The 26285-nt window shown below is 37.9% G+C and overlaps 1 protein-coding gene across 1 annotated transcript in view; it reads right to left on the reverse strand.

Annotated features, from left to right (window-relative positions):
* Window positions 1–26285, reverse strand: part of PARD3 (par-3 family cell polarity regulator) — a 310634-nt gene that overhangs the window by 220524 nt on the left and 63825 nt on the right. Inside the window, exon 6 of the mRNA XM_010184574.1 lies at window positions 298–389. Coding sequence (XP_010182876.1) covers window positions 298–389 — 92 coding nt within the window. The remainder of the gene's footprint in view (window positions 1–297; window positions 390–26285) is intronic.

A 26285-nucleotide genomic window follows, 5' to 3' on the forward strand; every position in this document is an offset into this window, starting at 1 on the left:
TTTTCAGAGTTCCATCAAATAAACATCTTCTCTGAGGCAGAAAATTGACTGTAGCATCAGCACTTATAAATGCCAAGCTTCCAATGCTCATCTTTAACACAAGCTTTTTAAACTGCTTAAAATCTGCTTTAAAAGGGTCCACGAAGCAAAGTGTTTAAAACCAAACCGACACATGACCTAAGAAAGACTGCCCCACTTTCTTAACAGCAGTATCACTCATATTCCTCTGAGGTTTTTGTTAATTTATGTTCAGTAACAAAATTCATCGTTAAAACAATGTGTTCTGCAGTAACTTACTCCAGGGAAAAATTGGAGGCATTCTCCAAACCAGTGTCTGCATGTCCAACAGGCTCGACTCTGCTGTTGTCCTCCTCTCTCCGATCCTCATCCTAGATGTTAAGAAAGAAAAAAAATCATTTAAACCTAAGTTTAATAGGTAAACTCATTTTAACAATGCCATTTTACCATTTTCAGATTGTTGGGGTAACCACATGTGCAGTGGAAATGTGTGCTTCCACAACTACAAAAATAACTTCTGTTGCTGTCTGAAAGTGTTGCAAATTGGTTTTTGTCACTTTATGCATTTTTATAATGATATTTATAGTTTAGTCGGTTTTACATCTTAATTTTACTACAGTTGTAAAAGCGCTGCTACAGAAACTATCACAGCCAGCATTTTTTAAAAAGTTTTCCTAAATAAAAGCACAAAATCAGCTGACGGTCAGAAGCACATGGGCAAACTCCTTTCAAGTTCTCCCTGGGCAGGTTACTGGGGACTCGAATTAATACACAAGGCAGCTCAGTCAGATTCATTTGCAGAGAGTTAAAAAATAAGAAAATGCAGCTTGTATAATTCCATAAAGTACCAAGTGCCCCTTAAACATTTTATCACAGGCCTTTATTAATACCATGCCCGAAAAGGCTGACATCAGAGAGTTACGTGAGGCTGTAATGCTAACCAATTGATTTTATTTTTAATTTGACTTTCCAAAAAGCATATACGTTGTTCACCAAACATATAATTTTAATGTCAAAGTTGCAAATGCTGTACTCACAAATTTAGATCAAGGTAATTCAAGGACGACCAGTAAGAAGAACTAAAACCATCCTTATATCTATGTTACCCACTAGAAACTTATACTTTTAACTACCCATGTGACCAAACAGAAAATATTATAGTGTGAACAGGAGGTTTTAAACATGGACTTAGATTCTAGAACCAGAGCCATCAAGTCAGTGAAATAATAAGTGATAAGTTAGGAGTTCAGCACACAGAGTCAGACAATATATTAAATTACTGAAGAGATATTAAAGGCAGACTGAGGCAGTTGGTAATGTCCAATTGACATTTCCACTGAGACTCTGCAAAGGCAGGAAGCTGGATGCATCGAGCTGCCACGGGCTGCCTCGTGCGCCCTGGATAGCAGCGCGCTGCATGAAGCCCACTACTTGAAGATTGATGATCCTGTGTTTTGAGAGGCTTTAATATGCACTTCTTCGTCATCTATCTCTGCTAAGCACTAGGCAAGTAATACATTTCAAAGGTTAACCAGCACCTTGAACCTACCTAGAACTACATTATGAATGTAAACAAGAACTCAAAATAAAATATTTTCCATGTAGTAGAAGTGGCTTATAAACCCAATATAAAGGATAATCTATATAATTCATAAATATGACATAGGATAGCGTTTACATTCTACACTTACTGATTTCAGCTTAAATTCTGTATGTAGCACTGCATAAAGTTTAAAAATAAATAAATAGTCAAATCTCCATGACAATTCTGAAGTTACATGCCAAAAGGTGTGTATATATATATATATGAAAATCATAACATTTGGAGTTATTTCCCATTAAAAAGAAACATTCCAATTGTTTCACACAGCATCTTGCAGATCACTGTTGCCATGGGTTTCTTGTTTTGAAGTTAGGAACACTGGTGGTTGTAGAAAACTATGTAAGTATTTATATTGCACTGAAGCTATTATCTGCAAGTCTAAAACCAGAGTTGCTGATGAAGCACAATTTTGAATCTCAGCTATGATAAAAGGTCCTTGTGAATGTGACTTTGCTAATACAATGTTTTTGGCAATTTTCCATGTGTGGTCTTTCCAAGCAAACACACAGTAAGTATATACACATGTAAGAAAAGACTGAAATAACATCCTACCAATCAGTAGACATGCCTCTGCTAACAAATAGATGCCTGGCATTTATGCTCTGTCATTTTAGCAGACATCTATACACGTACAATGCAAGCATCATTCATCTAGTATGGTTAAGGTCCTACAACACCTCACCATCTTTCAGTCGCACAAGTTTTTTCCTTACTTTAAAGTAAACCTGTAAACACAGCTCTCCTTGCCTCACTCAGTCTTTGCAGCAGTCCTGCAAACTTGCTCCTGACAGACTCACTTTCAGGGCCCTCCTGAGACTCAGCTCACCGTGCAAGACTCGAGCTAAATCCTTGTGGAAATCCTTCTTTCCAGCATGTCCCAGCCATGACAGTATCTTTGCTCTCATTCCCAGAGCATTCTCATGTCAGCTCACGCTTAAGCCTCTCCTCTTGTTGCATGTCCCGCTTTCCTTCTCTCAGTCCCAGCTGGTGGTCCAGGTTTATTCTGCCACAAGAAGGAGCATCCCCATGCCTGACCCCGAACACAGCGAGGACAAAGGCAACAGCCAATTTACCTGCCTCTACCATAGCTTTTAATACTAGGATAACACATCAGAAACTGCAAAGCAAAAGCTATGTAAAACAGATGCTATCTGGCACCATTACCTCTACTTTTTGTGCTTTTTGTATCAAGAACTATAAACACAGCAAGTTTTGGAACAGAGACACTGTCACTTATCCAAGCAATTAAAAAACAGCAGCTCCCACATGCCTGTGTCTGGCTTTTCCCGGACAGCAGACAGATCTGAATCAGAAACATGAGTGTGCCTGCAAATAGGTGCTTAGAGGAGGAATCACAACACTAATGAAAGCACTACTGCCATAATCAACAGATGTATGGTGTATCCTTTTAAAATTCTTTAATATTACAGTAATCAGGCTCTCTTTTCTTCTCAAAATAACACAGATTATGATTTACACTGAAGGGAATGGAGGGAAAAATTGGACACCTGCAGGGGGGTATGACTAAAAATTCTGATTTACTAAGAAAAGTAACTAGCTGTGAAAATCTCTGCATCAAGCAATTCTTTCTTTATTTGGAAAGCAGTTTTCTTCTGAAAGGCAAATTCCACCTGGATGTGCTATCATGAGGTAACCAAGGAAAAGGACACGCAGAAGACCAAGAAAGTTTCTGAGAAGCCAGCCAGATATTATTGCAGATGTTTCTCCGAAATAACTGACTTGAGCCAAGGTTTCTTTTCTCTCTATGAAAACACCAATTTCTGCTATATCAAAAGATACAGCTTTTCATGTTTGTCTGTAATGTACAGCCATAGTAGACAGAATGATAACTTTTTTCCAAAATTGGAATGAAGTAATTAAAACAGCATTTAATTTTTACAGCACAGAGCAAAACTTAAAGTACCTCTTCCAGTGTATTTCTATACATACCCTAACGTGCTGGGTCTACAAGTCCCTCAACTCCCTTTTGCTGAGATGACTCAGACAGGGCTTCTCACCTAGGCCTCGCTGTGCCACCAGGCATGGATGTACCTGTCCTTCTCTCATGTATTTAGGCTGCTGATAGAGAGATGAAACATTACCACTGGCATCAAAACCAAAATAAAGTCCTTAAAATTTATCTTAGTTTAAGAGAATTAAGGATTTCAAAGTTATTCTTACTTTCAAATGGATCTGTACGAAATTCCTTTGTCTTACAAGAGTCAAGTTTGTGCACAGGTACACAGCAGCACCTTCTTGCAAATATTATGAGAGGAAAAAAAAGTTTATGTAGTTGCCAAAGCAAGTCAAGCCATTGTTCTGAAAAAAAAATCCATCAAAAAACCCCATAAAACCAACAACTGTTTTCATTATTTTTCTAAGTTCTGTAATAAAATTAACAACTCAAAAACTCTTAACTGCTTAAAATGGACTATTAATGCTAGCAGTTCTGCATATAGAAAGGTCTATTTCACAGTTCACCTGCACAGCACTAATAAAATACATCTGAAAAGTTGCCAATTTTTTTGTAGTTTTGAAGAAAATTTCCCTATCACCTCTTAGGACTACAAAATCCTCGGAGTTAAGAAATGTTAGCATTATGCTTGCCAACAGAACCTTATTCAATATATATGAACCCGAGCAGATCCTTTAATTACATTTTCTCAGATTATTTCTGAATGAAGATTGTCTTGTTTCATTTCCAAAGCTCAAGACCAGCCATGTCTGCCCTCTCTTACTGGACATATTATCTTCTACTACCAAGACATCAGCTCTTGCCTCTCATTAATCCAAATCACCACCTCATCTTCAAAGAAGCACTTTTCCACTCCTCTGTACTGTTAATACACTTGTAATGAACTCCCCAAAAACGTAAGCAGAATTTCTTCACATTCCCTCGACTTCTTTAGACGATTACCTGCAGAAAACTGAATAGCAGCCAAGGAGTCCACATAAAGTTAGTCTGGTAACTTAAATTCCTACACCTTTCACTTGTGCTGTCTTCATTCCCAGGCGCCTGGTCCGAGTAATGGACCAACACAATGGGAACTGGGCTCTGAAGGCACATAAGAGTGCTGTATAAATCTGTCTCCTCTGAACACTTAATCCTATCTCCTAAATTCAATAGCAACATCTTCATTCTACCCAATAACTGAAAAAAAATGGCAGTAAAGGTGTTTGGGTTTGGTTTGGTGTTTTTTATCAGTTCAGAAAGATATAACTATTTCATTACCGTCCAGAAAGTGATTGTGTATTTTGATTATAATAGTCCTAGGAAAGAGAGTAACTGCTTTCAAATGGCTTCAACGCTCCATAGCAAGCTTGACAACACTGACCAACACAAGAGAAAAAACCTGTCTGGTCACTTATGTAAACAGCTACTGTCTTGTGCACTGAATAGATCAAAATGGACATTAAAGAAAGGAAAGCTGTCAGTAAAGATTATCATAATATATGTGTGCTGTGCTAAGGTTTCACCACTGACCTCCCTCCCTTCTGCACATTTTCATCGTTCACTTCTGTAATCCGGAGTATTACATCCATTTCACTTGTGTCTGTAACTGCACCTCCAACATCAACTACAGGCTCCCTGTCCCAAACCTGCCCTGACTTTGCTGTTAACGTACAGTTGATTCAGAGAGCTTAATCCTCCTCACCTTGTCTGAGTGTCAGGAAGGGGTTTATGGAAAGCTGGGGTACAGTGCTCGGCATCCGCACCCGGCCCCATCCCATAGCAGGCATGGGCAAGCATCGCAGCCTGCTCAACCACAGCACCGTGCCCTCACCTGGGATAGGACACTCAACTACTCTGAGATTTAACATATCCAGTGAAAGTCTGGGAAGTTCAGTAAACAGTAGTAAATCTGTTTGCATTGTACACAAACTGATTTTATTTTCTGACTTGTGAAGTTGTTAACTGAACAAGAGATCCAGCCTCAGCAGAAAGACAGGCTGACATGGGTTCACAAGAGCTATGCAAAGGAACTGTCTTTTAACTTAATTAAACCTGCTTTGTGTTTTTACTAGTCTGGAGAGTAACTGCAGCGAAGTTTTTTTGCACAGGGTGGATGTTCTCATTACTCAACACTTTCAGCATTTCCACCAGCATTAGCAACAGGAAGGAGGGTCTTGGAATGGCAAGAAACTGCAACCAGCATGGGAAACAGGCAGAGCTACCAGTGTGAGCAACAAATGATAAATGTATCAGGCACACACACCCCTGCAAATGAGAGCCTTTCAGTAAACAGCCTCTGTGTTTTTGGAAGGAGAATTCACACTTGTTTGTTTTCTAGCATTTATTTTTTAAAAATTTTAGCACAGTCAGTGAAAATACTGTAAATACCAAACAGAAAGGAACAGCATATAACTTCCAACAGGTACTTTAGAGTTTAATGTAGAGAAGGACACAATATCAATCTAGAAAAGCTCCAGCAGGACAGCACACCAGTATTTTTTTCCTCACCCAGAACATCACAAAAATAATGCTTATGTTATTAGAATATGTCCTTCCCTTCATCTTTCTCTTTTTATTCTCTTGCACTTCTCTGTAATGACTAAGGAAGAAGAGATCACATTTGCTACAAGTCTCCTGGCAGCCGTGTTTTATAAATGTTTGTTTGGTCCTTGCAGCATAAAGTAGGTTCTGTCTCTGTATGATCAGACTTGATAGGAAACTGCTCCTGAGGGACCTATTTCCTGTGTCTTAACTAGCACAAATGTACCAGCATCAGGCTTTTGTGCTAATGTTCTCACTTCTTGATTAACCGGCCAAATCTCCAGAGAATGGCAATTTCCAATCACATCTGAAGAGCAGTTATAGAGATCACGTTGGGGAAAAACAAAAGTTATTGAATAAAAAAAAACAACAAGGTTTCTCTTTCTTGAACACAAACATATCTGGATGCACAAATAATTAGGTAAGAGCTTTGTGTAACCCACATCAGGTCTACACTAGGTGAACTGCTATTAGCAGTAATCCAGGGGGAGAGAGGTGAAAGACAATTACATTAAATCATCATCCACTTAAAAAAAAAAAAACACAAAAAACCCCTATCTTTTATACAGGCATATATACACACACATACACACACACACACATATATATTAGTTAATATTGTCCTTACATCTCAGTCATCCCTCTGTTATTCACATTCTTGTCCAGGATGGTCATCCCACAATTGGAAATTGCAATATTCATATAGTTTCTATATGCCTCACTACTCTCAAATGAAATTTGCCTTGCTCAGTCAAATCAGTGAACAGGGATCAGACACAGGGGAGCGCAGAATGGAAGGGATTTCCCAGGTCTCTGATGAATATCAAATTCATCCCCTGCTATCACAGGCAATCATCTCTTATTTTCCATTTAATAAACTGATCAAGCTGAGCCTTAAAACTGGTTGGCTTCATGATGGCACTATTTCTGTTGTGAAGCACCTCAAAAGGAAATGTTTTTACAAATTTAAAGAGAGATGTCTTTGATTTCCTATTGTCCAAAAAGCAGAACACCGGATAGCCAATGAATACAATTTGATACAACCTTCCTTTGACAAACCTATACGACACTGCATTCAGTTTGGACTAACTACCGTTTTTTCACGTAGAATGACTCTCCTTAAAACATGTACCTATAGCCTTGTAGTACTAAAAAAACCTAAACAAGCCCTGTAGTATCTCAACTATTTTGTAACACGTATTAGTTTAGAGGTTTACTGAAGTCTGTAGTCCTTAGGGGCTCAACAACCTGTGCTGTGACACTGAAATCACACACATATATTCTGTGATAATTTGGTGGCACGCATCTGTCACACAGCTAGCCAGGCTAACGGCAGGAGCACAACACAAACACTGCTTGGCCATTTAACAAAGCTTCCACTAAAAAAGCTTTTTATTAGGTGATACTGGAGTTAATTCTTTTTTACAGTAGGCACTGCAGACAGTGACAAAAGGTATTCTTGCTACTGAACTTAACTTGAAACATTTTGCTGGTTCTGCTTCTTTACAGGAAAGAAAATCTCAGGCATGACCTTACAGTGGTAGCTTGCCAACAAACAGCATGAAATGCATTAAAACTCAAAGGGCTTTTTTTGTTGTTGATCAAACATGCTCGTTAATTAAGGTAGCTGAATGGTCTATGCCCACCAGCAGAGAAAGAATATTGAGGGGTAAAAAAAAAAAAAGAAAAAAAAATTGCAACTACTTAGCAACTCTGCAAACCCACACAGGGGAAACAGCACAAAATGGAATCTGATAGGGAAAAGAAAACATAGTAATGTCTAAAGCAATGCTGATTCTCAAGCATTTCACCATGTCTTACTGTAATCATATTTCACAGACTGTATTTGCTGTTTGGGTGAAAACGACAATATTTGTGTTCCCCGGGGCCGAGGGCATCTCACTCCAGACCATTCCAGTGACATCTCCAAGACTACTGACAGTCCGAGGTGGGAGGGTCCTTAATTCTTACATTGACTTGCTATACAATGAGTGTCAAGAATCACTTAGAAGTGCATTTCTCTATTACTGTGTTGAGGATAACACTCCATGTTTGCAAAAACAAATAAAGATAGGAGACTGTGATAGGACACTTTGAAAAGCAGTATTATTAAAATGGATCTTAATTGTCTCAGCAGCAGCTTAGCATGCTGAGCCACAAACACAGCTTCTTGCTCAAAGATGCCAGATGAACTTCACCTCTTCCTTTTCATATCACCTGGTAACACTTGCAGTCCATGATCTATTTTTTAAACATTTTATTAGATGCAAAGTACATACAGGACTACATAACTCAAGACACTTCATCGCATAATGAATCTGTGAGACAGTTAACTTACAGAGTGATGTATAAGCGAAATCAACCACAGCTAATGGGAATAGCCAGACCAGACAGGGCATCCCAGTGCTCACAGTGCTGCCTGTTGGGGAGACCACTAAAACAAGTTTCTAAAAAGCCATGTGATGATAGAAAGTCAACTAAAAGCTCGGATGCAACAAAAAGCACTAACCTCTCGTGCGCTATGTATTTGAAGAATACAAAGCATGGATTGCCACGCTACCAGAATTAACGAGTGCATCTAAAGAGCTCTCCAAAGATCTGATCAATAACACATTATAGATGTGTCCATTGTATTACAAAGAGAAGCACTTATCTCATAGACCCATGTACAACTTTATTAAATTACCTCAATTGATTGTCGCCTTAAAAATAAAATGGGTTCATTTTGGGTAACTGCTTAGTTTTTATTCTGCTTTCTGTTATTCCTCAGGATCCAAAACATATCTGTTTCAAAAGTGAAAGTCTATGTTCTTTCTTTGTTTTAAATAAGGCTTATCTGCAGACTATTCCCATGTTCAAATCTCTGAAATTGTATATTCTTGTTAAATGATTCACAGACTGACATACAGACCACCAAGATCTGCCAGTCTAAAACAAATATTAGCGTTCACATCAAATACAGATTCACAGTCCTACTTTGATGTCAGAGTGATGGGAAATATTTTTAATGGAAATAGTTATCAGCTTTATTTGAAACAAGGCTACAATTATAGGTCAATATATAATCAAATTCTCCTACAAAGTTTAACCCAAAGGTCAGGCCTGGTTTTGTTCAGGGTCTTTCATAATTTACCTTGAATAATGCAGGAATTACTGCAATTACACAGACATCTCCACACGGCGAGCCAACGTGTGTAAAAAACACATTTCTGGTTGGTGACTTCATATACCATTTATTTTCCCTTTCATCGTGTTAAATGGTACATACATATGTGTTTATATACCACCACTACTCCTGGTTAACTCATACAATATCAACATATACACAGAAAATTGCCCCTGCACTGGCAGAAGACGCTTTATGTGAATTACTTAACAACAGGAGTGATTTTTGCAAAATGAAGTTTAGTTTTCTTTAAGAATTTGAGCATTACTCCACAACTCTTGTTTATATAGAACTGAGATTTCAGGACCAGCTGATAACAAAAAGCTAACATTCACTTTATATGGAGAAGATGATGCTTATGGAAGGAAAACAAATGCCACAATATACTTCCAACATGAAGCGTTACTATGGCATCCAGGAAATAAAGAAATAAATACATATATATGTGTGCATATATATATATCTCTATGTGTGTGTGCTTCTAAATATACTTATGTATTTAGAAGGCCACAACAGGAAAGACATTATTTTGTTCTTAAGGTAAGAACGGCAGCGGTACAACTACAGTGTGTTTGTTTATTCCGCTGAGTAGTCTAAAGTAGGTCAAGTTGGGCACATCCATTAGTCCTCCTAAAAATAGATCCACCCTGAGTTCACCTGCTTGTAACTAATGTAAAACAACAGAATATTAAATAATTTTTCCTTTAATCTGACAAGTTAGCTCATTCTGTATATAGACATTGAAGAAAAACAGAAGTCATTAAGTCCTGCATTATTTTTAAAAGCTGAAGAAATGACAATGGGTACAAATGAAATTGGGACACAGAATTTTTTCCCCTGCAGAAAACCAAATGTGCATGTCTCCACCTATAAGTTTAGAGATCTGAAAGACTTCTGCAAAGATGTATTATAGATGAGTCACATAGTTTCCCCTTGATATCGAGACAAAGGAAAGGAGAAAACTCTGCATAAATCGCTTCACATTTTCCCTGTAACGCTCCTGAATATATTATTATTCACCTCACCTTTTCAAAGACCGTGATTTTCATCCTTCTGAGGATTTTTTTTTTTTAAGATACAAAAAGCATTTCTTATTTAGCAACCTGAATTTGTCATTAGGCAATTTTCAAACAGGTCTCATAGCTCTTTTATCCGTATTCATTTCTTTTCTCTTTTTTAATCTGAAATAGTCCCTCGTTGCTTGATTTGCAGATCTGTATCAGCACATGAGGATTTCAGTAGCTTCAGCCAAGTACAGAACAGTTCGATTCCCTTGAGTACTGAACATAAAAGTCAATTTAGAAGCAAGCTAAAAGTATAGCACTCTGTTCTCCATCACACAAAACATCTTTTTACTCATACAGGCATCTTAATAACAAAATTCAATTCTGGATATTTGCCTCAACATGGCTCAAGACTGTTTAGAGATGACATCAGAAAGCTTATCAAAGACTTGGCTTTTTAAAAATTTAGTTAAAATATATGCTTTCCAATAAGGTAAAAGTCCCTATGTTGGTGGAAATTTAAAGTTAGCATGCATCCTTTAATTTCATCTCATTTAGAAAAATTAACTTTCAAAGATTTTGATTTTATGTTACTAAAAGTCACCCTGTTAATTTCACCCAAAGAACTAGAAAAACATGATTATACTATTTTATCATCTTGCTTAAAGAAAAGTACAGAGGTTTCCTCTCATTTAGACAGTGATTTCTCTTTGGTTCTCATTTGCAAGTATTTGCTAACTTACAGCTTTTATTTATCACCTTTTTCGTTTAAATTCCTACTGCTGGAAAGAAAAAATACCTATGCATCTGTCTTAAAGGTCTTTTGTGTTACACAGGGTAAGGACAAACACTCGAGCTAAGGGATCCTGAATTGCATAGCTTAGAGTTAATTCTTCCTCTGTTGGCTCTTCCTCCCCTAAAGGAACAAAATCAGGCAAGGTCCAGGTCCCAAGCCCCAGGTGGGGAAGAAGGGAGCCCTGGCACTGCAATGGCAATGCAGGGCACCCAGCCTCAGCACAGAGGCACGAGGCACCCAGGCCTGCTCTCAGCTCCTGTGCAAAGCTTGAGTGATGAGATTTTACCATTTTGTAGTTTTATCTTTCACTTCTCTCTTGCCGAATTGCAGCTGCATGTCACTTTTTGCTTTTCACCTTATCCTTCACTGAGAAGCTCCAGTAAAATTGCTTGTTATGCCACAGTATTTTATTTTTGGTCTTTTGCACAACATGCATTTTACCTTAGGCACCAAACAAATTCACCATTTTAATAACAGAAAATAACTATAGCATTTTTCATTGTTCTTTGCTCAATTTGTTTTGCTGAAGTCAACATGAAAAACAATTTCAAACTTCTCAGTAAATGCTTCATTTACGAATGCTCCATTCCAAGTGCCTACAGGGTTACAATCTGGTCTGTGACAATTTTATTAATTTTTTAATCAAAGGCATTAAATCAAATTTCAAATAAATAGTACTCAGTACTTCTGTAGTGCCCTCCAGCACAGTACAGCAAAAGCTTTTCATGGACAATAATGACTTTAGCTTCACTGCACCATCAGGAAGAATATAAAAAGTTATTCTCCAAATTCTTTCTTTATTTGAGGAAACTGAGGCAGAGAAGATTTCTTTCCATATTTTTGACGTATATCTCCAGAGTTAGATGCTTTCAGTTTTGGATGATCTCTCTGAGATAGACAGAGCCTTACTTTCAGAAAAAAACGTCTAGACTCATCAGTACAGGCAGGAAAGCCATTCCCCTTTCAGGGCTCCTAGAAGCTGGTGGCTGGAGAGAGCCTGGGGAAGGCACCCATTCCCTTGGAGTGGTTTGGGCGCGAGCCCACAGCAGCGTGTGGCACCGCTAGCTCTTGTGCAAAAGTGTTACACGACACGTGATAAAACATGATCCACAGCCAAAGCACATCATCACCATCACCTCACTGAGCTATCCAGGGACACCAAAGAAGACTTCTTGTACAAAATGTACAGATGAACAAAGCACAGGACACCACAGAAGTCCTAAAACCACAATTCCAGAAGCACTTTGCAAATTAACTGTACAAAAAAGAAGGCATGTCAAAAAATAACTCATTTAGTGTCACTTGTTGCACCAGAATAGCTATCAGCTTCTCAGTAGAATACATTTTTAAAACTTATTCTCAGATACAGACCTTATTTCACTTTCTGATTCTTTCCCTTCTTTTTTGCCCCAAGTCAGAGCAGTAGGGACCTGTGAAGGAGGTGCAGTATCTGCAAGCAATCATAGATCCATTCTGTTGCCCATAACAGCACCTCAGCCTGGCGTTTCATCATCCTGCAAGGTCTGCACAAGCCACATATGTGGGCTGTTGACAGAGGCATTCCCATCTTTTCCCCTCCCTAGGTGGTCACGTTCATCACTGGATCCCTCTGTCCACCTTCTCCTTTCTGCTTACTCAAGCATGTGTATCATTATACAAAAGATCTAAATTAAAATAAATGTTTAATAAAAACAATTTTAATTGGTTACGTTTCCCAAGCTGGTCCAGTTCAGTCTAATTAACAGTCTCATAAAAGCCTAGGGAGGCACAAGGGAGGAAGCAAAGCATGGCCAAGACTGCTTGTTTCAGCAGCAGAGATGACTTAAAATATCTCTAATCCTGTGGCCTCCGACTGTTGTTTGAAAGGACGCTGTTCATCTGCTTGTTCACGTACAACTCAAGGCATTCTTTTCAACATCCAGTAACCTGCACTGCTCTATGTCCCATCTCATCCCTCTTCCATTACCTCTTTCAAAACCCTACCTACTTTCAACTAATCTAAATAATTGTGTCTTGTTCACTAAAGTTGCCGTCTCAGCACTCCCCCTCTTTCAAAATGAGCATGCTTTCCAGGAATAAATCCCTCTTGCCCTTGTATATTGCTGACTTATTTTCCATAATTTGTTTTTCTCTCTGCCAGTTTCTCATCTACAGCAGAACTTCATTTGTCACCACATAAATAGTTACCGAAATTACTTAATACAAAATACTCAGTTTCTACCATCTTCATTTGATGAGACCAAACTAAGACAGAGGTACGACAATGCTTTTATGTGCTATTTCCTGAGTTCATTAAAAGCTAAGATGCATAAACAGAAGGAAAAAAAAAACCACACATTTTTGCAGTTGAATTCCTCTTCATCCATCCCGCTCCCTCCCCCTCAAAAAAAGGTAAAAGCATGGGAGTCATATAGACATTAGAGAGACACATGTCCAAGTGCCTCTCAAAAAGTCATAGTACTTTATACATAGATGTCTGCATAAATGCTCTTTTATGGTTAACAATAGCAATTTTGGGAACAAAATTTGATAAAAAAACAGAACAACACGTGTCAATTAGGATTAAAAGGAGGTAGACACTGATAAACCCCAAATTTAAACATTCTGATTTTGATGCAAGGTTTTCTTGGTTGCCACTTAATCAGTTATAAACTAGCTAAAGCCAAGTTGAAGGTTTCCAACTGAACAGGAACTGTTATCAATTTCCCATAAACCACACTGGAATCCCAGACAAGCAGGTCAAAGAAGCCAGTCCAGTCTAAGGCCTCCTTGAAGAAATGTTGATTTTGCTTTAACTCTTCATGCCAATTTTCTGAAACTGGAAAAAAGGACTTCTAGGAAACCAAGGGAAGCACTATTATTGTACCATTCTGAAGCCTTTTTTCTTCAATCTATGAAAGGAAAGCTTAAAGAAACTTAAAGAATAAGCAAATGCTGGGATTTCAGAAAGAAGCAACTTAAGAAATCAAACTGCGCTCTGTGCTTCTTCCATTGCAGCCAACTTCAATTTTCCAGTTTCACGGAATACATCAAGTTTCAGAGAACATAGCTGAGCTGTTGTAGTGTCCTCTTACAGCCAGCTCTATTTCAGGGGACAGTGCAGAGCTGCTATAACAGATAACTCAAGTAATTTGGCCACAAGCTTTTCTCTCATCCTTGGGAAGCTGGGTTGGATGTCATTAAGGCTGCAGTGTATTTTGTATTTCCTCAAATGCCAGCATATTTGTGAAAGGACAATACTGGCCTACCAACTCTCCTGACTAGATGGGAAGGAGAAAATCATCTGCTTTATCATCAGAGAAATCAAACCTTGAAGAGACTAGAGAGTGAACCTTTGAAATAAGATAAAGGTCACTATATCTTGTAATTAAGAATAGATTCACTATAAAGGTGAGTCCAGCTTAAAAAAAAATAGAAAAATCTGTGACAAAGGCTGTGGTTTCTCTCTGAAATTAATATAGCACATGTTGTTCTCACAAAATTATATGATTTTAAGAATATATGGGGAGAAACACACAGAAAAGTTTAAAACCTGTGAGTTTCCATGTAATAAAATCAGCAGGTTCTCCACTATTTTTTTATTTTTTTTTTCCCTGTGTGTGGTCTTATCCTCAGCTACTTACAGGGTCAGAATAGTTCCTGAATATTAATAGTCATAACCTTTTTGCGGTTTGATTTAATTAAAAACAAACAAACAAACCCATAAAGAAATATCTTGCCCACACATATTGTAAACAGTGCAGGCAAGAGGAATCCTTAAAATTAATGAAATGCACTTGTCTTTCTCAGGTTGAAGGCAATAATGAATAAAGAAAAAAAACAAGAGCGTATATATACACAGAAAGAAAAGAATCTTTAAACAACCTATGAAACAGAAAAGCTAATACTTTCCTAAGAGATTGACAGCAAGATAATATTGCTTAAAGAATTAATAATCTGGAAGAGCAGGTTAAAAATAAAGTGATGAAATTTGCCAGTGAAATACAACATAGGTTTAAAACAACGTTTTACAATATGATCACTGAGCTTTGCGAGACTTCCCAGATATGTATGTATCACACTGGTGGACTGAGAAGCCTGAGGAAATTGAAACTTGAATAAATAAATGTAAGATAATGCATTCTGAGAAACGCAACCTAGTCTAAGCCTCAAAAGGAAGAATCTTGGAAAAAGCAGCTCCACCTCTCAAACAAAATCCAGCAAAAATCACCACAAATTAAAGAATTAGTCGATGATAATACTACTGAGGTAGATTTAATATACCTGTTCTTTATTGCCCCATCAAATATTTTTGCAGCAAATTTATCTCTAAAAGTAATTTCAAATGGCAGTTCTGTCTTCTGCCCTCTTGGGTTAGCATCTATGAATATTAATGTAGCTTGTACTTATTTATACTGGAACTAAAACCAAAGGAATGTGCAACTGAATGACATCAAATATTAATAAATTAGTCAAAAAGGGTAAGTCGCAGTGAGAACAACAGATTACTGTAAAGATGTCAATATTCTTCTGTCTTATTTACCAAATCCACAACAACTTTTAAGAAAGCAGAGAGAGCATGGCAATAAGGTAATATATCTGCAGGGTAACCCATGGCCTCACTATATAGGAAAGTATTTTACTTGTTTTAAATGAAATCCTGGTCTAGACAACCTACATGTAGCACATACTACGCAATGCCTGAAGTAGAGCAGGACAACTGCATCTCTACTTGTATGTCTCTTTGGACATGACTGGAAATTATTTCACCTCACGGTGGAAAAGCAATGTAGTAGAAAAGATTTACATATACAGTAAATCACAAGAGAAGATAAAGGGTGCAACCTGTGTATGTGGAGGATAGCAGAGTTATGTGCATCCATCTACACTTAGACTGGTCGAATAAGAAGGGCAGAAAGAGAGATTACTTCTGCTGACTTTTGGAAAGGGCTAAGGAGCACCTTCCATGCTTCGTCAGACCACACACTACCATAGGCATCAAGTGGAGCAGGGCATGCATGCACACAGAACCAGCATTCTAGCGGTGCATGAATGCAAACATATTTAAGCACTGAGAAGCTGGAAGCTCTTTGTCTATGCAGATTTCTAGAACTCTGCTTTTCCCCATAAGAAAATCCTGAAACACACAACTACGCTGATGCAGGTTAAGAAGAATGATTAATTGCAAATGGCTGATAGGGAAGAAGATCAGAACAGAACTTCCACATGGCACAAATTCATATAGCTGGGAGAAAGAAGGTGAAATGAGGCTAAATATCAGAAGAACATCCTTAATGGGGTGATATATCAGATTGTGAGAGTCTCCCAAGGGAAGATGCAGAATCCCCACTGCTCAACACATGTAAAAGCAGCACGGACAAAGAACTACAAGATAGGCTACAGGGAATAACTCAATACGGAGTAAGAGGATGGTTCAGATGACCTAATAATATAACAGGATTTAAAATTACTAGATAATTCTATTATCATTAACCACATTCACAGCAGTACAAGCTAAAACACTGTTGCTATGGTAATCAATCCTTATGCGTTGTTGCAGAAAATGACTGCAATACAAGGGATGGAAATGAATTGAACCAGCCCTTCCTATTCTCAATGAATTCAATGCACCAGTCAGCTGGGATCTAACAAGAAAGTTTACATCCAGCTTCCCACAAGCCTTTTAAAATATATAGGAAAGCACAACTGAGAGTCTGGCATTCAAATATGGGCTATCCTTAGACTCACACCCTCAGTTCGGATCCAAGGTAGGAGCAAGGTTCCAGTTCAGAGGGGATGCTGCTGGAAACAGATGGATTGCTCTCATCGTCGTTCTTCGAATCCCCTTCTCTTAATACTGCTTGAATTCCCTCAGTCCTAAGTAAGGTGACACTATGGAAAGACCAATGCACACACACTTCTTCTCACAGCTGCTTCCAGCTGCATCTCCTGAGAACAAGACCAACTTGTTTTTCATGTGAAAGGAAAGAAAAACAGAAAGCAGATGCAATCGCTGTGCTGCCATTTTCTAGAGTAGTCCTATGGACAACAAATTGTAGTTGTGAAAGCATCCTACTTTTTATTCTCAACCTACATTCCCAACTGAAAACTTAATTCTCACTGAAAACATACAATTTTTTTAAGATTCAAGCCACAGGAAAGCAAATCTTTTTGCAGTCTCTTGATCAAGCAGTCTCTTGATCACATATTATCAACTCTAAATCAATTCCACTCCTGCATGGATGTCATTGCAGTGTTGTAACGAAGTGCACGTCTCGCAGTACACTAGAAAATGTGTACTGGTTTGCTCAATCCACTTCCTCCTTTACTTACAGTAACAGAATATTTAGTAGGAAATTGGGAAGTTAAACTTGGCAGTAATAAAATCCTTGCCGCCAGGGAAAATTCTGGAACTCCAGTTTTGAAAAACAGAGTTTAGATCATTCCTGGTACCACTCAAACAGGGTCTGTTTGAATCTCTATGTGTAAAACTGGAAAACCCAATAAGTTTTTTAAAGACAACTGGGAATGTAAAATAAGTCACTAACACTCCTTTTCCTCTGAAATGAAAACTTTTCAGCAAAACACAATGGGAATCGAGTGGGAACAGCAGCCCAAATCACTTGGTGAAAAATCACCACGCTCTCCCAGTTTCATAACGTAATAAAAATGGTTAGAGAGTCTATTTTGGAAAAAACCTATATGCATACATAGATAGAAGAGAAGATGACTAATGCCTCTCCTTGGAATTTCACAGCAATGCTTCCTTTCAAAAAATGCTTTCTCAAGTGCACAAAGTATTTCTTTTGGTCTTTTGATAGTCTACAGCATCGTTAAGAAAAACCGTTCAAAGCAGCCCACACAAAGAGCAAGGTACTGTTGATTATGGGAGCCACCTATTCAAAGAAGAACAAGTTTTTACCTGCGAGTGCTGGTATTTTACTGCGTTGGTGCTGGCTCTTACTCACTGTTTTGTGCCGCAATACGCGCATTAGAAACCAGAAAGATCAAAAAGGAAACAGGTCCATATTCTGATTCAAAAATCAACCATGAGCAAGCAAGTACACCAGAAGGTAAAAATAAACTTGAAAATACTCAGTTATAACATATTTGAAAGAGGCTAAAAATAAACTGGCCTGTTTTTTAAAAAGCCTTTAAATTCAACCTTAAAGAACGTATTAAGTTTTAAGTGAATTGCAAAATACATATGTCAAAGAAGAGATCAGAACAGCAATGGAGCTTCCAATATGCATATGCAAAATATTTGTTACAACTGCTATACAGTTACCCTGGTACATTAAAAAGTTATTTTTTGTAAAAATTTCTCAGGGATAAGTGGAGAAAATGACTCGAGTTCTATCAGAACATTCTTGAAATGCTAGAACGTGCCTGAATTCATGACACACAAATCCATCTTCAATTAATGAAGATACATCCTTCTTATTGAAAACAGTCTGTAAAACACTGTATGTATATTTTGTTTCTACTTTAATATATTTCATTAGTATTTTTCTTGGAATTTAAACAAAAATGTTCCTGCTTGTGCGAGTTTCAAGTCATTAGTGCCAAAACTTCAGCCAATGTTTCATGAGAAAATTACTGAATTATGTCTGTTTATGATTATAACACAGATTTCTCAAGAAAATTATTCCCTATTGGGCATTAAAAACTAAATGAGTATGAAAGACTAGAATGTGTTTAATGTGACCAGGCTAGCATTTCCCGCCAAAATACTTCAACTTAATCCAAACTAATTTTTTAGAATTTAAACAAAGCCTAATAAAAGTTATTTCACTTACAAAATGACATGCATTTACTAGAAGAGACTCGATTAGAAGATATCATTAAAAAAAATCCAAATTGTGAAGGCCAAGAATTTTACTATTCAACTGCTGTAAATAATTTAGGTTTTTTTAATGTAAGTTCATGGATGAGTCAAAAAGAGCATGTGTGAGAAAGAGAAAGAAATCCCAGTGCAACTGAGAAATTAAACTGAAAAATTAAATCAAGGAGCCAAAAACCAGACACACAGATGGTAAAAACTGGCAAAAATAAAAAGTAAAAATCATGCTTTTAAGTACCAACAGATGCAGTGACTTTAAAATATTACTCCTTGAGGATACACAAAGACAATAATCCCAGATTGTGATTTCTGGGCCAGTCTACTGCTGCACTAGAGCCACAAGATACACCACATTGTACAGGGAAAAAATGATGTGTCAGAGACGGTGATATCTGCACTGCCAGTCTACTAAAATAGAAGGCAAGAAAATTAAACTCTCCAACACTGTGAAATTAATGTCTTCAGAAAAAAAAAAATTAACTGTGTAAATGAGATAAGGGAAGTGACTTACAGAATCCATTTGCAGACTTATAATACTACAGGACTGAGCATGAACTGGTTATTGTCTGAAACATTCCTTCTTGAAACAAAATTCAAGCTTCTTGCTCCGGGTGGAAGCCAGAGCACGCTTCCCCGATTCCACACTGTTAAACTTTGCTACACGAACAGCTTTGCTGACCTCCAGCCTCCTTTAGGGTCTCCTTGATTTCAATCACCACCATTACCTAGAAGCTATTCCAGTTCACATTATCCGTATTAAAGCAGGGAAAGAAAAATAATCCAAGATTTTAAAACTGATAACTCATGTGTAGTACCTATATGCTTGAAGTTCAGCCTTTCCTGAAAGACCTTCTTAAAATCAGAACTTGAAATGAATAATTAGTAGTAGTACTTTTAAAACGCACTGCTTAAGACTAATTTTCCAGATTGTTAAATGAATTACACTGACACTACTATGCATAATCGAACAAATCTAGTGTCTTATGCCATCACCATAATTTCAGGCTAACTATAGATATAGAACCATAAAGATTTTTGGGCTAAAAAACAAAGTCAAATTTGAAGAAAACAAAACAATATCACCTTACCACTTCTTTTAGTATGCAGAAGTTTACAGTGGGCACTTTCTCCTCTAAAACAATTACTAAATTTATCAGGATAACCGTAATATCAGGAAGGTGACTGAGAAATCCACAACATGAATGTATTTAAGAACACAGATACAAGAAGAACATTTGTCATAAAATAAGTCGTGTTTTACAAGTTACAGATGGAAAGTTGGCTGCACGTTAACTGGCAAACAGAAAGATGCTGTCATGAATCAAACAAATTTTGTCTTTTGTAGAGGCCCCAAACTGAGGTGACCCACAATGGTACAATGCTTCAATGGCACAAGCCAGCAGAGCTTCAGCAGCCACTCTTTGCTCCAGTGAAAGAGCCCAGGATGTGGTTTCAAAATTACTCTCACCATCCCGAAACAAAGTCCGAGCTGCAGGCACAAGCGCTGCTCTGAATTCTGAGGCTTGGCATCAGAGGAAGCAAGCCAAAGCGTGCCCGACACCAGCCTGCTCCAACCCCATGGACTGGCATGGGAGGGCACAACTTCACTTCAGCTGTGCCTCCTCATATTTACATGCACAAAGTATAGACAACACAAGTAGCTGTAAAATGAAAAAAGCCATCAGGGAACCGCATTGCAAAGAGGTAGGAATATGGGTTCACATAGATTCAGAAATAATAATTTCTTTTGTTGTTGTTTTTTGGGGGTTTTTTTCCCCTACACATTTCCCTGACACATCAGTATGGAGCTGAAGTGTCACCTACCCAGTCTTTAGCTTTTCAGTAAGACTGACATTTGTTAATTCAAGGAAAAAATGGCAGAGTCCTTGAGCCCCATTAATTTCATCTACCCAGAATGCTGTGAAACACACGATTCTACTGAAGTACAATATTATGAGATGCTTCTTTTGCAGAGACCAATTTTACTGACCTTCAAATCACCAGCAAAATCCATCAGTTCTGATGAGAGGATGAGTTAAAAGAGTCTTCATGAAGAGAAAGCTATTTATAGTGACAAAGTGTAACTACAAGGAAGAAATACTGATGGGCTTGCTTTATGAAATTTCTGCTTTGTTGTAACAACTACTGCCTAGAAAATCAAGATAAATAAAAATGGTATGATGGAATACTCAATGTAACTTTCAATAATTTTAAATAGAGATGCTCACAGATACGACTGCTTTCTTTTGGGACATTTAATTTAGTCTGTGCTTTGGACAAATGAGTTGAAATTATAAGCAATCATGAATTCCTACACATTAGGAAAGTAAAGATTTTTTGAAGACAAATGAGGGTATCCAAAAGGAAGAGGAAATTAAGTTTTGATACAAAGTGAGTGAGCACTGGCTTCCTTCCTGTATTCTGAAGAAAGACTAAGAGGAGCAAAGGCTTTGTTCATAACTGGGTATCTCACCACTCAGGTGTTTATTCCACAGTCTGAAGTTAAAGTAATCACAAGCAGCTGGCATGAAAGTGAGAGATACCTTAATATGGAATCTGGGCAACAATTTTTATTCTTAAAATATCACATAGAAGAGATCAAAACTTAAAAGCAATATTTATTTCAAAAGTAAAATCTTTACAGCAGTGCATTACAAAAAGTCTTCATTAATATTTTTAGTGCTTCACATGTTACCAATCAATTGCTTCCTCAAGGAAATATTAGTTGTGCTGTATTTGTTTTAATTCTGTGTATCCGGAGTACGGAACCCACCTCAACCAGAGTAACTGCACCAGTTACAAATCAGTTTTCCTTCTTTGGCACAGGGATTCAGCAAAAGCCCCATCAGTGCCACAAAGCAGCTGGCAGTTAATTGCTGGGTCTTATCAAAATACTTTTTAATTATTTATTAAATCAGATCAAATGAAAGAAAATTTTGAAAATAGAAGAGAGGGATTGTGGTTTCTCCTGTTCTGCATGTGACATACAAAAGTAAACAAGTCTTTTGTACATCCTGACTTCCTATCGAATCGAATTGCTCTTCTCTCTGCTCACTCCCTCCCCAGCCCTGGAAACTATTTACATTGACCATTTCATATGCCACTCCAAGTAGTTTCGAGATAAATTCAGAATGGGCTTATTTCCAAATCAGTCAGTGAATGAATTGGCAGGGCTGGTCTATTATCTTCTTTTCTCTTCCAGTCATACTGATGAAATAAATTATAATCTTATGGTATATCGCAACAACCAGGTCATATTACGTAATTCCATTCACTCAGTTGCTGCACTCATTAAATCTTGCTGTGTCACTTCATGAGGAATCATGACATTTCTCAAAGTATCCTATAAATTACAGTAACCACTTAATACAGCCTGAGTACTACATTCAATAATGAAAAGCTCGTACTTAAGCAATAAAATCAAGATTAAATTTAAAACCCAAAATAAAACAAAAACCCAAATTACTTCCACATAAGTCAATTATTAATACCAAGTTACAGGGTATCACTCCCCTTTACAGCAAAGTGCAACCATGTCGTTGAAGTGACCTGTCCACGCAAGATTTTAAAGAATAAGCACCTTTCCTATTTCCAGCAATGGAAGATGAAATAATGATAACTTCCACAACAGACAGGACGAACTTGGCCTTTTTATGAAAGCATCTTCTTCATAATTAATAATTCATAGAAAGAAAAAAAACATAAAAAACATCCTGCTCTTATTCAATAAATCAGTTAAAGATGAGTTTCCCATTGAGGTAAGATCTGTCACTTTCCCATGTCCAAAATAACCACTCTGATGTTTCTCGTGTTCTGTTTGGAATTAACTGACTTGCATGACTCAGCAGTGACTTACCTGAATCCCACCTAAAAACTACAGCAAGAAGAAGAAAGAGCCCTCACATCCATGTTCCTGTCCAGCTAAGGTGTTCTATTTTATTGCAGGAAGGACTACAACTTCCACTACAAATTAACAATATGAATATTTATTTTACATAAACAACATTAGCCATTTAGAAGAAAAAAAATGTACCCAGAAGAAAATCAGACTATTAAAAAAGGCATTTATTTTTCTATTTCAATTCAAGCAAACTCTAAAATTCAAATTAAGTTAACTGAAAATTAAGCTTAACCTAAGGCCAGACTGACTTCTAATGCAGAATTATAGAAGTTTGGCTTGACAACAAAACCAAGCAAATTCTCAATCTTGGGTTTTCTTATAATTTAAAAGGAACATGGCAGGGGGGGGACAGTATTTGGGATAACTTCCAGGTTTTGAATGGTGTCTCTTTGATAGAATATAAAAAAGGTCATCATCAAGACTCCATAAAATAAAACAGAGACAGAATTTGGGGAGCTGGAGCTTAGAGACTTTATCTTGCTCTTTCCCAGAAATTGGTTGTTGTCCTGTAGAAATCTGTATTGTAAAACACAAAGCAGGTATGCAGAAAGAGAAAGGAAGAGCAGAGAAAATGAGACCACCACAAAACGGAAGCAGAAAAGGGCAACACAGCAATACCCTGTACTACCAGTAGCACCTTCTGAAACAAAAATGCAGAATTTCTTTTTAAGCCTCGAAGATACAAGTAATCGCTTACATATTTACACTTTGGTTAAAAGGCTAGAATGCAGAATGTGGATAATGTGAATTTTAAATTAAGAATACTTCACCAAGGGTGAGGAAGAATCCTCTATAGACACAATTAACAGAATTGCTTTAATACACTTAAAACTTTTAACCTTTGTGGTCTTTGAAGTGAATAGTGGAACTGCATCTATTTGAGGTTTCTACAGAAGGGCTATACTGCCCTGAAAAGTTTTACAGTGCTGTAAACTAATGAAATAAATTATCTTAATTTGGTTAGATCTATTTTCATTAGCTGTATTACCCACCAAGGGAATGAGGACAAATTTTAATTTTACTAATGTATTTCACTTCTGCATTACTTTGGCAGGCTGTAATTGCGGCTCCTGCTCAGTATTGCTCGCTCTGCCATCACGGGGCCACTTTGTCCCCGCGCTCTCACCCCTGCGGGCAGCGCTGCATGGAGCCCCCGGGACACGCGCAGCCGTCACCACCTGGAGCAGGGCTGCATGGTTCTAACTCATCACACATTCCCACTGGGGCTTTTGAGGACACAGCACGGTAGCAGCAACAAGCACATTATGAAAATAGCAAGAGCGCTTCAATTATAAACAACTAGTTGGGACACATTATGTATGCCTGGACTGAAAAGTAAGCTTATGAGAAGATGAACCTCTTTCACAGCACGAAGAAAGAAAACAAGTTCTTAAAAGATGAAAAAGAAGACCTGAGACATCCTTTAGATGAAACACTTCTCAAGGCCCAGTAAGGGATTTTCAGATGCCCTTATCTGACCTGCTCTCATGGGCAGACAGCTGTCAAAAAAACCAGAAATACTGTTCTGCAACATATTTAGAAAATAGTCAGAAAACTAACAGCAATTATTTATTTAAAGCTTCTTACAGCATCTCCATGTAATTTGAAAGAGTATTACTTATATCCCTGGTATCATAGATTTATTACCATTAACTACCATAACAACAAGATTATTTAAATAGTTTGGTCCAGAAGGGCAGGAAAACAGTGTATGGCTACTAGCAAGTCTGAAAATGCCATTCCTATGTGCCAACACTCTTCAGAAAGCTTCTGCAGAACAGAGTAGTTCTTCTAGCAGATAGTAGCAGAGACAGAGTTGCGATCATCTCACTCTACTCAGGCTGCACCTGGAGTACTGTGTCCAGTTGTGGTGACCACAATTCATGAAAGACACAGACAGACTGGAGAGGGCCCAAAGGAGGGCCATGAAGATGATTCAAGGGTTGAAGAACCTGCCTTCTGAGGAAAGACTGAAGGAGTTAGGTATTTTCTCCCTGGAGAAGAAAAGGCTCCCCTCTATGAGGACAGACAGAGTTGGGGCTATTAAGCCCAGAGAAGAGAAGGCTCCGGGGGACTTTACTGCAGTTCCTGAAGGGGTTGTACAGGAAAGCTGGGGAGGGACTTTTTACAAGGGCAGGTAGCGATAGAAAAAGGAGGAATAGTTTTAAACTGGAAGAGAGTAGATTTAGACTAGACATTAGGAAGAAATTCTTTACTGTGAGGGTGGTGAGACACTGGAACAGGTTGGCCAGGGAAGCTGTGGATGCCCCCTCCCTGGAAGTGTTCAAGGCCAGGTTGGACAGGGCTTTGAGCAACCTGGTCTGGTGGGAGGTGTCCCTGCCCATGGCAGGGCTTGGACTGGATGAGCTTTAAGGTCCCTTCCAAACCAAACCATTCTGTGCTTCTATGATTTTATGACCTCATCGCACTATTACAGTACTTAAAGGGTGGCTACAAAGAGGATGGAGGCTCTCTCTTCACAAGGAGCCGTACGAAGAAGACTATGGGCTACTGGTACAAGTTGCACCAGGGGAGATTATATCTTGAAATAAGAAAGAATTAGGTTTTTTTATAATGAGAATAAGCAATGACTGAAACAATCTCCCCAGAGACATGGTAGAGTCCCCATTGCTGTAGGTTTTCAGGATGGGAGAGGGCAGGGTGCTAGGCAGTCTCTTTCCCACAGAAGGTTGGACCAGATGACCAGGTCTCTTTCAGCCTGGGCTGTTGTAGGACTCTTTAAATTTCAGCCCAGTCCATCTGCCTCTGTACGTGTACATGTCCATACATCTGTGAGTATGAGAGTGTTTGAGTGCAAGGATATACACCTGAATGTGACGCATGTCTTTTTCTATAATAATTAAAACCCATGAGTATTTTTGTAAAATTGCCTTTTCTGGTTTTGGTTTCACTTCCCCCCCACCCAGTTGTGGACATACATAAAGCTACATTCTGCCACTGAATTCATATCTACACAGCAGCATATAACTAAAAGTAGACTGCAGCCCCCAAACTGTCTCACCTTTTTAATACACAGTATGAAATGACAGATTATTTTTCAAAGAAGAACAAGATAGATGCCAGCATGAAACATTGCTTATAAAAGCGTCATCACTACAGCTGTCCCCAAGCAATAAAGCTGTTTATTCCAACCTCCTACCTCATAAACTGAAACCCTCAGCACTGAAAAACAACTTCAAATCCATTCGTGACTCGAACAAAGACAAGTAACATGAAAAATCTCTTTCCAAAATATACAATTACGATCATATCCTTGGATGTCCATCTTGCATAAAAGTGCACAGACTTCTAAATTTCATGTTAATATTTTCTTAAAAATAATACATACTGTAGTTTGAAATTTGACTCTCTCTCTGTATGTCCTGAAGCATTCAGCATAAAGAGAAATCTTTCTCTTCAAGGTTTCTTCTCTGTTTCCGTGGTTATACACAGACATTATTTAATAAAATATAGCTAAGC

The sequence above is a fragment of the Mesitornis unicolor genome, unplaced genomic scaffold, assembly GCF_000695765.1.
Source record: "Mesitornis unicolor isolate BGI_N332 unplaced genomic scaffold, ASM69576v1 scaffold2165, whole genome shotgun sequence".
Classification (NCBI taxonomy): domain Eukaryota; kingdom Metazoa; phylum Chordata; class Aves; order Mesitornithiformes; family Mesitornithidae; genus Mesitornis; species Mesitornis unicolor.